This window comes from Ovis canadensis, chromosome 3 (genome assembly GCF_042477335.2).
Source record: "Ovis canadensis isolate MfBH-ARS-UI-01 breed Bighorn chromosome 3, ARS-UI_OviCan_v2, whole genome shotgun sequence".
Taxonomy (NCBI): Eukaryota; Metazoa; Chordata; class Mammalia; order Artiodactyla; family Bovidae; genus Ovis; species Ovis canadensis.
In genome coordinates, this window is record NC_091247.1 from 2,645,892 (window position 1) to 2,657,217 (window position 11,326).

The 11,326-nt window shown below is 57.6% G+C and overlaps 1 protein-coding gene across 18 annotated transcripts in view; it reads right to left on the reverse strand.

The window, feature by feature from the left end:
- Positions 1 to 6,390, reverse strand: part of ADAMTS13 (ADAM metallopeptidase with thrombospondin type 1 motif 13) — a 32,930-nt gene extending 26,540 nt beyond the window's left edge. For 5 of the 18 annotated variants that reach the window (XM_069582042.1, XM_069582052.1, XM_069582041.1 and 2 more), the window contains exons 1-3: positions 6,154 to 6,300; positions 5,757 to 5,823; positions 1,667 to 1,842 (exon numbers count right to left, since the gene is read on the reverse strand). In XM_069582042.1, coding sequence (XP_069438143.1) covers positions 1,667 to 1,842; positions 5,757 to 5,823; positions 6,154 to 6,261 — 351 coding nt within the window. In that variant the 5' untranslated portion in view covers positions 6,262 to 6,300. Of the gene's footprint in view, positions 1 to 1,666; positions 1,843 to 5,756; positions 5,824 to 6,153 lie in introns of all 18 variants that reach the window. The other 13 variants (XM_069582047.1, XM_069582054.1, XM_069582040.1 and 10 more) reach the window with 10 other exon arrangements.
- Positions 6,391 to 11,326: the final 4,936 nt, after the last annotated feature.

Consider the following 11,326-nt stretch of genomic DNA (forward strand, 5'->3'; position numbering starts at 1 on the left):
CCTGGGCACCCCAATGAGAAGGCTCCCCTCCAGGTTCCCAGGCTTCCCACGTGATGCTAGTGGTAAAGAATCCACTTGCCAATGCAGGAGACACAAGAGACGCAGGTTTGATCCCTGGGTGGAGAAGATCCCCTGGAGGAGGAAATGGCAACCCACTCCACTATGCTTGCCTGGAAAATTCCATGGGCAGAGGAGCCGAGTGGGCTACAGTCCATGGGGTCGCAAAGACGTGGGCTGACCTGAGCAACTGAGCGCTCTTACAGCCGGCTCCACGCTCTTCCCGGGCATCTGCCGAGATGCCGGCTGTGGTCGCCTTGCACGGCGCTTGTTCACACGAGCTGGTCCTCTAGAGATGTGGCGTCCGGCAAAGAGGATGTGGCCGCCACCGGCCTCAGCTGGCCTGAGTCTGAGCCAGGCTTTCTCCCTACCTACCTGTGTCCTCAGGATCCTGTTAACTAACCTCAGGGCCCTAGTTCCCTCCTCTGTAAGAAGGAGAGAAACACTTCCATAGCTGTTGGCAGACTTAGCAACAATGCAGCCGGCACACAGTGGGTGCCCGGTCATGACGCTGGCCGTTACCACGACCGGCACCACCTGGGAAGGAGCCAGTCTGCAGTCTCCTACCTGACCATCGCTGGGCCTCATAAAAAGCGTTGACTGGCCAGAGGGAGTGTGGTTTGATGATCAAATTTCAGTATATTTGAGGCAGAGGGGCCCCCAAAGCTTGAAAACAAGAGCTTTCAAGGGACTTAGAGGGAATATTTTCCTCCTCTGGGGCTGGGAGTTGGAAACCCAAGCTGGCTTGTCCTGGACTTGAGCCAGCTTCTCCGGGACCTTCCTTTTGTCCAAGATAGCTGGGCACACCTGACGCTGGGAACGAGGTGATGCCAAGCACCCCAACTTCTGACGCTGCCCGCCCTCCCGGGCCCACTCACCAGGGGAGCAGCTCGGGCCCTGAGCTGCCAGCGGGGGCATTGCTCTCCTAAGGTTTGCGGAAACTTACCTGGCTGCCTAGGATGCATGTGTTTCTGTGTATTTACAAGCGAATGCGCTCTGGCGTGGCCCGGCTCTAGCGGGAGAGTGATCACCAGCTTTGGGGCCGCCTGTTTCTTTGCTGCGTCTTTGTCTCCAAGATAATAATCAGTGGGAGCTGTGTGTCCTGCCCCCGCTGTTACCCCAGAAATCAAGTGAGGGGGAGCCCCTCCCACACGGGGGTGCCGGCAGGAAGGGCACTGAGAGAGCCCAGCATGGGGGAGCCCCACTACCAGCCAGTGTAAGCTGAGGGGCCCCCAGTTCAAAGGGACGTTGGGGGAGAGGCCAGTCTTGAGGGTCCCGAAGCACAGGGACCCAGGAGCAAGAAGCTGGGGGTTGCTTCTTCTTCTTCAAACTCCCCAGTTGAGCGGGAGATAAGAACAGATAGCATCTCTCCCCACCCCAGGACCCTGAGCCTCAAATGCGACCCCAGCCTCAGGCTTACACCGAGTTCGACCCACCAGATAAGCCAGCCCACTGACGCTGTGCACAAGCCCCAGGTGCGGGGCGCTGTGTCCACAGGCTCCCGAGGATGGGCCAGCGGTGGCCTCCAGGGACCGCTGCCGCCCCCTGCCCCTGAGCCCGCCCCTGGTCCGCACTGCCCACAGAGCCCGCTGCCCCAGCCCGCTCTCACCATGTTGAGGTTGGTGAGCACATAGCGCTCTGTCTCCTCCCCGTGGGTCCGCTGGACGTCGGGACCCACGGCCACCAGCAGCTCCAGGTGCAGGATGTGCCCGGTCGCCCATCTCCGGAGGTGAGAGGCAGGGGGGCGGCCTGGTGAGGGAGCGGGCAGGGCTGAGAGCCGGGGTCCTGGAAAGCGGGTGAAACAGGGCTCTGGCCAGCGGACCGGCTGACCTCAGGGCCCCGCGTGGCCAGGCCTCACCAGCCCCTGTGCTTGGAGATGCAGTGGGGGGAAGCCGCCCCGTGCCATCCACTGTGGGGAGGGGGAGTTGGCGGGCCCCAGCCTCAGCTCTCATGGGCAGCTGCCTCTGGCAGGGAGACTGAGCGGGCCGTCTGCTGGTTCTTTTCTAGTAATTAATTGGCTAAGCATTTAGTTAGTTAGTTAATGAACCGATGTAGAGTAACTTACAATGTGTTAGTTCCAGGTATATAGCACGGTGACGCAGTTACGTGTGTATGTGCGTGTGTGTGTGTGTGTGTGTGTGTGTGTGTTCAGTTGTTAAGTCATGTCTGACTCTGCAGCCCCATGGACTGTAGCCCGCCAGGCTCCTCTGTCCATGGGATTCTCCAGGCAAGAACACAGGAGTGGGTTGCTATGCCCTTCTCCAGGGAATCTTCCCGACCCAGCGATCGAACTGGAGTGTCCTGGTTGGCAGGAGGATTTTTTACCACTGCGCCACCTGGGAAGCCCATATATAAACCCACACACATATATATGCGTTCTTATCCAGATTCTTTCCCCTCTTAGGTTATTACAAAAAACACTAGCAGTTGAGTAGAGTTCCCTGTGCTATAAGCAGGACCTTGCTTATCTACTGCGTGTATTCAGTCGCGTCTGACTCTTTGCAGCCCCACAGACTGCAGCCTGCCTGGCTCCTCTGTCCATGAGATTTTCCAGGCAAGAACACTGGAGTAAGTTGCCATTTCCTCCTCCAGAAGATCTTCCCGACCAATGCATGGAACCTAAGTCTCTTGTATCTCCTGGTGGGCTGCAGTCCATGGGGTCGCTAAGAGTCGGACACGACTGAGCAACTTCCCTTTCACTTTTCACTTTCATGCATTGGAGAAGGAAATGGCAACCCATTCCAGTGCTCTTGCCTGGAGAATCCCAGGGATGGCGGAGCCTGGTGGGCTGCCATCTATGGGGCCGCACAGAGTCGGACACGACTGAAGTGACTTAGCAGCAGCAGCAGCAGTAGCAGTGTGTATATGTTAATCCCAAACTCCTAATCTACTCGTCCCCTCTTCTCCTTTCCTAACTATAAGCTTGTTTTCGGTGTTGAGCGAGCAGTTCCATGCTGGCCCTCCTCGAGCTGGCTTCTCAGGGCCTGTGGTTTTGTGCCCTCAGCCACCAACTGAGTTAGAACATCTCTGCCCTCCTCGGGCAGGGAGTGGGAGGTGCCAAGCTCTCGCACATCACTCGTGCCGTGACTTTTAGAGCAGACGTCTCGCCAGGCTCACAGGAGAGAGTTGGCCAGGTCTTGGGAGGATGGCTGTCTCAGGTGGAGAGACTTCATTCCACCCCCCCGGGCTGGCTGGGCATGCAGGGCAGTGCAAGGCCCAGGAGTCAGCTACTGTGTGGATTTCACATCCTCTGGTCACCCCAAAGCCCCACTGTGGGTACACTGGAGAACGACATCACGCCAGGATGGTAAGAAAAGCCCAGGACCCCACCGTGCTTGCAGCAGACGCAGCCTGGGGAGGCACAAGCAGGCCTGCGGGCAGCAGAGCCGACTCCCACCGTGGCTGTGCCCGGCAGTCCTTGCGCAGGCTTGCAGCGGCCACTTCTCATCTTTGGGCCTCTGGGTTCCCATCTGCAGCATGGGAACTCTCAGTGACCTCTGACCTAGGGCCCAAGGCTCCAAGGCCCATGTCAGAGAACGTGCTTTGTAGATGGTGAGCGGCTGTTCAGGGGCGGGAGGTCTGCGCGTCCGCCAAGCAGACAGTCTGAGGGCGCAGCTGGCGGCCATGCGCCCCCGGCCTGCCCCGTGGGCTGGCACACCCTGCATGCTCGTGAAGGCGGCTCGAGGAGCTCGGCTGTTCCGCACGGCCCCAGGCATCAGGAAAGCCGGGCCCTCCCCCAGAGCTGTCCCTGCCTACAGCCCCCTCCCCCTCCCAGGAGCTGTACCTGGAACGGTGGGGGCCCCGGGGGTGGGCCTGTGGATCAGGTGGGGCTGCGCGCCCCCCCTCCCAGAGATGCACCAGTGCCCGGTGCTGCCTCCTCAACGGCTGGATGTAGAACCTGTCTGCACCCACCAGGATGTCGCCCTCCTGGAGGACAGAGAGCCATCTGGTCTACCAGCCCTTCCCCCTGTGCAGGGAAGCCCCTCGCTGGGCCATCACAGCACCAGGCACGGACTGGCCCTGGGTCTCTCCCAGGGCTCCTCCCCAAGTCCAAGGCCCAAGAGCCCATCTGTGGGGCACAGAGGGGGATTCATGCCCTCTGGGGCTGCACCCACTGACTGCCACCTGCCGCCTGCCCGCCAGCCGGGTTCCCGTTCCCCGTCACATGCTCAGGCTTCAGGCCCCAGACTGCAGAGCTTGGTGAAGACCACGGGAAGGATGGAGGGGGTCTCAAGGGCCACACTGGGCCTGCGCTAATGGACAGCGCTGTCTGTCACCGGGTGGCCCCCGAGTGCCCTGTCTCGGCCCGGGCTGGACCGCCCAACCAGGCAACCTGGCGGCGGGGGGCGGGGGCTCTGCTCACTGCGTGACACGGTGGCGATGCATGATGCCAGTCCCCGCAGCCCCCAAGAGGCCGGGGCCGCCTTCGCCGCGCCTCAGGGACAGCACAGGCCAGCGGAGGGGCCGGCCCCGGGTCAGTTGGACAAAGGGGCGCAGCTGAGCCTGAACTCAGCTCTGACTGCAAAGCCCACCCTCTTTCCATCCCCCATGCCCCGGGCCTGCACTCAGCTCTGTCCCCTGCTAGCTGGGTGGCCCCAGGGAACTCAGCGGCTTCTCTGAGCCTCCGAGGAGCAGGCCCTCACTGGGTCAGAGTCTGGCTAAGATCCAAGCGGTCTTGCTCTCGCATCTGGGGGCTGGGGGACACGTCCGCCCCAGGGTGTCCCCCCAGCCAGCCTGGGTGCCCCCTCACCACGAGGCCCAAGCAGTAGGTGAGCCTGGCTGCTGCCTCCGGGGGCAGCAGGGCCCGGCCTCCTGTGAGGCAGGGGTGGGGAGGCCCCCTCAGCAGCCACAGGGAGGCACTGACCGCGTGCTCGCTGGCGAAGGAAGCAGCCAGCAGGCCCAGCTCAGGCTGGAAGCAAAAGGAGAAGAGCCGGCCCAGGGCTGCCAGGGAGCAGCATAGGGCCCTGCAGGGCGGCCCCGCCAGCCCGCCCTCGTCCTTGTGCTTGCAGGCGCAGGCCGGGGAGGCCACGTCGAATGGGGGCGCTGCAGGAAACAGGAGGCTCTGCACTCACCCCTGCTCGGCCCTCCGGGTCCTCTTGGGGGTCCCCGCTGGCCCACCGGCCTGGCCCCGCACCTGACCCCGACCCCAGAGCAGTCACGAGCGGGACACACCTCACTCTCTGCTCGCCCTGCCCCTGGTCCCCACCGGCCTCTGGATCAAAGTCCCCAGTGGTCCTCGTCGGAAAGGGGGCTGGCACCATGGAGAGGCCCACAGAGGCAGCCCAGGAACAGCGGGAAAAGGCTCTGGCAGGAGTGCGACCCAGTTTCCATCTTGCTTCTCACAGAAAACGTAAATGTTTACATCCTGGCCAGAAACCCGCAGGACTTCCTGAGCCGGCCGTCCCAGGCGAGGCGCCGGGCTGGGAGAGACCAGCTGATGAGTGACCGTTGCCTCGAGATACTGAGTAGACTCCCAGGGTCAGAGCCCCAGCTCGCCCGGAACACCCAGACCAGTCTTTAGCAACTTGGCAGACAGGGCCAGAGTTAATTAAGAGCGACAGCGGCGCCTCTGACTTCCTCTCAGGAGAGCCTCCAAAAAGTCGGGCCCCCTGACTCAATGGTGAGACGCCCCTGCCTCCCCCCACCCCCGTGGGCTCTGAGAAACCCTCCCTTGCAAGGGGGCCCACCAGGACACGTACCTTCAAAGACAGCATCAGGGCCAAAGTAAGAGGTCACGTCCCCTGGCTGCAGGGCCTGCAGAAACTGCTGTGAGACAGAGAGACAGCACTGAGGAGTGAGGGGACACAGGGAGGGGAAGTGGGGGGAGCAGGCTGAGGGGCAAGAGAGGGGCCCTGGACGGAGTGGAGTGGCGGGGACGGCATCCGCCCTCAACATCGGGCGCACAGCACTGAGGCCGACTCCATCTCCAGGGAGCCCAATTGTCCCCTGAACCCCGAGTTCAGACTTCCTCCCCCTCTGCCCAAGCGCTGTTGGGCACCCCTTCACCCCCCAGGGAACCCAGCCCTGAGCCCCAGAAGAGTCTGGATTCCCAGCTCCCGGGCTCCCCCAGCACCACGGCCCCGCGGGCCCACCCACCTGCCGAGGATCAGGGAGCGCCCAGCAGCTCAGGAGGAAGAGCGCAGAAGTGAGGGTCCCCCGCATGCACCTCCCCAGCGTGGAGGGAGCCATGCTGCCTGCGATCATCTGCCGGAATCCTGGAGTGCCGGGCAGGCAGGGCCGCGGGGCTGGACCAGGAGGCTGGGTTTACTCGCAGGCGCTTCCTCCCAGGGCAGGCGCTGGGGGACTAGGCGGCCTGCTGGCTCCTCCTGGCCATGCGCGGGGGCTGGCTCTGATTCAGAGGGCTGCCACCCAGCCTGCCCCTAGGAGCACGGGGCTGGGGTCGGGGATTGGGGAGGGGTAGGATTCATCTCCCAGCAGTGTGACTGCCGCTCCCCCAGGGACACCCTGCCCTCCCATCGTCACCTCATTCCCTCCCTCTCGGCTGCTGCCTGGCCTGTGTCTGCATCCAGCAGGTGCTCACAGCACTGGGCTGGGGGCACTGGGCACACTCGGCGTCACAGGCTCCCTGATCCCCTCCGTTTGCTGGGAGGTTCTCAGGAGCGTGTGCCCACTCCCCCCGCCTCCAGGAGGCCTTCCCCAGCAGGAGGCTAATGAGGGAGGGGGCCCCCCTGGCCCGTGCCCACCTCAGCCCGCTTCGAGTCCTATTACACTAGAGGTGCTTGCCTGTCCATCTGGGTGCGTCTGCTTCCCCTCACAGCTGTCAGCAGCGGTCTGAGCCTCCGCCCTTTATCTGCCACGGGCATCCCACCCCAGTGGGTGCTGCTCTTGCCCGACTCCGTCTCTGGCAGTGCTTCCCGAGACCCAAACTGACACACCGTGCTCATCCAGCCATCTCATCAACCTGGGCTGGGATCTGGACTGGGCGCCCCACCTGGCCCCTTGGCTCTCCCTCCCCCCTCCCATCTGATGTCCTCACGCCCCAGCTCTGCCCTTAGGATGTCATGTCCACTGAGGCTCCAGGCCTTGTGATTGCCGTCTGGCCCCGTCAGCCCTCTGCCTGCCTCCCCAGCCTGCCCCCTGTGCTCACAGACCTTCAGCTATCCACCCCCAGCTTGCCGTCCATCCCTCAAACAGCTCCAGTGTCCTGTCCACCCCCTCACCTCTGGTCTTCACAGTCCAGTTTCAGCCCAAACATCACCTTCTTCATGGCGCCATCTAACTACCCCTCCCCCCACTAGGGGTGCCACATTTAGAAAAAAAGTCAGGACAACAGTGGAATTTGAATTTCAGATAAACAACGGAAGTTTTTTCCTTTCTCTGGTGTACGGGTGAAAGTAAATGCAAGCAGGCAAAGTGGTTGTCTTGGGAGGTCTCACAAACAGCCGAGAAAAGAGAAGCAAAACACGAAGGAGAAAGGGAGAGGTCTGTCCCAGTGAAGGCAGCGCTCCAGAGAAGAGCAAGGAGGGGTAAGGAAGCCTTCCTCAGGGAACAGTGCAAAGCCATAAAAGAAACCGGCAGAATGGGAAAGACTGGAGATCTCCTCAAGAATATGAGAGACACCAAGGGGACATTTCGTGCAAAGATGGGCTCAATAAAGGACAGAAATGGTATGGACCTAACAGAAGCAGAAGATATTAAGAAGAGGTGGCAAGAATACACAGAAGAACTGTACAAAAAAAGATCTTCATGACCCAGATAATCATGATGGTGTGGTCACTCACCTAGAGCCAGACATCCTGGAATGTGAAGTCAAGTGGATCTTAGGAAGCATCACTGCAAACAAAGCTAGTGGAGGTGATGGAATTCCAGTGGAGTTATTTCAAATCCTGAAAGATGATGCTGTCAAAGTGCTGCACTCAATATGCCAGCAAATTTGGAAAACTCAACAGTGGCCACAGGACTGGAAAAGGTCCGTTTTCATTCCAATCCCAAAGAAAGGCAATGCCAAAGAATGCTCAAACTACCACTCATCTCACACGCTAGCAAGGTAACACTCAAAATCCCTCAAGCCAGGGTTCAGTAGTATGTGAACTGAGAACTTCCAGATGTTCAAGCTGGGTTTTGAAGAGGCAGAGGAACCAGAGATCAAATTGCCAACATCTCTTGGATCATAGAAAAAGCAAGAGAGTTCTGCTTTACCAACTACACTAAAGTCTTTGACTGTGTGGGTCACAACAAGCTGTGGAAAATGTAAAGAGGTGAGAATACCAGAACACCTGACCTGCCTCCTAAAACTGGTGTGCAAGACAAGAAGCAACAGTTAGAACAAAACATGGACCAACAGCCTGGTTCAAAATCGAGAAAGGGGTGCAAGGCTGTATATTGCCACCCTGCTAATTTAACCTATACGCAGAGTGCATCATGGAAAATGCTGGGTTGGATAAGTCACAACCTGGAATCAAGGCTGCCAAGAGAAGCATCAAGAACCTCAGATATGCAGATGATACCACTAGGACAGGAGAAAATTAACAGGAACTAAAGGACCTGTTGAGGGTGAATGAGAAGAGTGAAGAAGCTGACTTGAAATTCAACATTCAAAAAACTAAGATTAAAAATACACGTGTATCCCATCGCTCATTGCAGCACTATTCCCTATAGTTAGAACACGGAAGCAACCTCGATGCGAAGGCAGACACTTCAACCTCTGAGCTACCAGGGAACTCAGCCACAAAAAGGAACTCATTTGAGTCAGTTTTGATGAGCTGTATGAACCTAGAACCTGTTAAACGGGTGAAGTGAGTCAGAGAGAGAAAGATAAATATTGTATTCTAACGCACATAAACGGAATCTAGAAAAATGGTTCTGAATCATTTATTTGCAGGGCAGCAACGGAGAAACAGACATAGCGAACAGACCTATGGACACGAGGAGGGGGGAGAGGGCGCGATGCATGGAGAGAGCAACATGGAAACTTACATTACCGTATGGAAAATAGAGAGCCAACGGGGATTTGCTGTCTGGCTCAGGAAACTCAAACAGGGGCTCTGTGTCAACCTAGAGGGGTGGGGTGGGGAGGGGGATGGGAGGGAGGGTCAAAGGGGAGGGGAGAGATGTGTACCTATGGCTGATTCGTGCTGAGGTTTGACAGGAAACAGAAAAATTCTCTAAAGCAATTATTCTTCAATAAAAAATTAATTAAAAAATAAAACTAAGATTATGGCATCCAGTCCCATCACCCCATGGCAAATAGAAGGGGAAAAAGTGGAAGCAGTGACAGATTTTATTTTCTTGGGCTCCAAAATCACTGTGGATGGTAACTGCAGTCGTGAAATTAAAAGACGCTTGTCCTTGGAAGGAAAGTTAAGACAAACCTAGATGGTGTATTAAAAAGCAGAGACATCACTTTGCTGACGAAAGTCCATATAGTCAAAGCTATGGTTTTTCCAGTAGTCACGTACAGATGTGAGAGTTGGACCATAAAGAAGTCTGAGCACCAAAGAATTGATGGTTTCAAACTGTGGTGTTGGAGAAGACTCTTGAGAGTCCCTTGGACAGCAAGGAGATCAAACCAGTCAATCCTAAAGGAAATTAACCCTGAATATTCATGGGAAAGACTGATGCTGAAGCTGAAGCTCCAATAATTTGGCAACTTGATGCAAAGAGCTGACTCCTTGGAAAAGACCCTGATGTTGGGAAAGATTGAGGGCAAGAGGAGAAGGGGATGACAGAGGATGAGATGGACAGATGGCAACATCAACTCAACAGATATGAGTCTGAGCAAACTCCGGGAGATGGTGTCAGACAGGGTAGCCTGATGTGCTGCAGTCCAAATGGTTGAAAAAAGTTGGACATGACTTAGCAGCTGAACAATAACAATGACGTCCTCAGGGCCTCCCAGGTGGCTCAGTGACAAAGAATCCACCTGCCAAGCGGGAGATGTGGTTGGATCTCTGGGTCGGAAAGATCTTCTGAAGAAAGAAATGGCAACCCTCTCCAGTATTCTTCCCTTGGGAAAGCCCATGGACAAGAGAAGCCTGGCAGGCTACCGTCTACGGGGTCACAAGAGTTGGGACGCAACCTAGCGACTAAACAAGGAGTATGCCCTCAGTGTTGTAGCTATTATATGGAACATATTATAGTAAAAATTATTCTTTATCTGAAATCCCTGTTTCTCTGGGCGTCCTGCAGGTTCTTTGGCAGCCTTAACCCTCCTCGGTCTCTAACACAGCATTTCATCTTCTCATCTTGGTGGCAGTTGCTAGGATACAAAATTGCTGATTTGGTATCTGAATCTCCCTGAAGGCCCCCCAGCACAGCTACAGAGGCTGGGATGGGAGCTTTGGGGAAATGCAGGCCTGGCCTCCAGGTGTTGTCAGAGCCAGGCAGGAGGTGCGAGTAACATCATTGTTGTCACATAACATACAACACTCTCACTCCTTGGAAGAAACGTTATGACCAACCTAGACAGCATATTCAAAAACAGAGACATTACTTTGCCAACAAAGGTCCGTCTAGTCAAAGCTATGTTTTTTCCAGTAGTCATGTATGGATGTGAGAGCTGGACTATAAAGAAAGCTGAGCACCGAAGAATTGATGCTTTTGAACTGTGGTGTTGGAGAAGACTCTTGAGAGTCCCTTGGACTGCAAGGCGATCCAACCAGTCCATTCTAAAGGAGATCAGTCTTGAGTGTTCATTGAAAGGACTGATGCTGGAGCTGAAACTCCAATATTTTGGCCACCTGATGCGAAGAGCTGACTCAGCTGAAGAGACCCTGATGCTGGGAAAGATGGAAGGCGGAAGGAGAAGGGGACGACAGAGGATGAGATGGTTGGACGGCGTCACCGACTCAACGGACGTGAGTTTGAGTAAACTGCGGGAGTTGGTGATGGACAGGGAGGCTTGGCGTGCTGCAGTCCATGGGGTCGCAAGAGTTGGACATGACTGAGCGACTGAACTGAACTGAACAGACAACACTTGTCCCAGCGCTTTATCCTTGTTATCGGATGCTGCCGGACTGCGGAGAGCCACCTGGGGTCGTCCCTCCTGGCCCTGGACCTCAGTGTCCCCGCCGAGTAGGCAGGACGGGCCGGGGTGGGAACAGCGGCCGGCGGACAGCGGCCCGCAGGACCGGGCGTCGGCTCCGCGCCCGCTGCTCCCCGGTCCGGCCGCCCAGCGCCCCCTGGCGGCCGCCTGCCGCGCTCCCCGCCGGCCCGGCCTCGGTGCTACACCAACAGAGGTCCCCCTCGCTTCCCTTCCGGCGCTCGCCTTTCTCGGCCCCGGGCCTGCCCTCAGAGACATCCCGGGCTT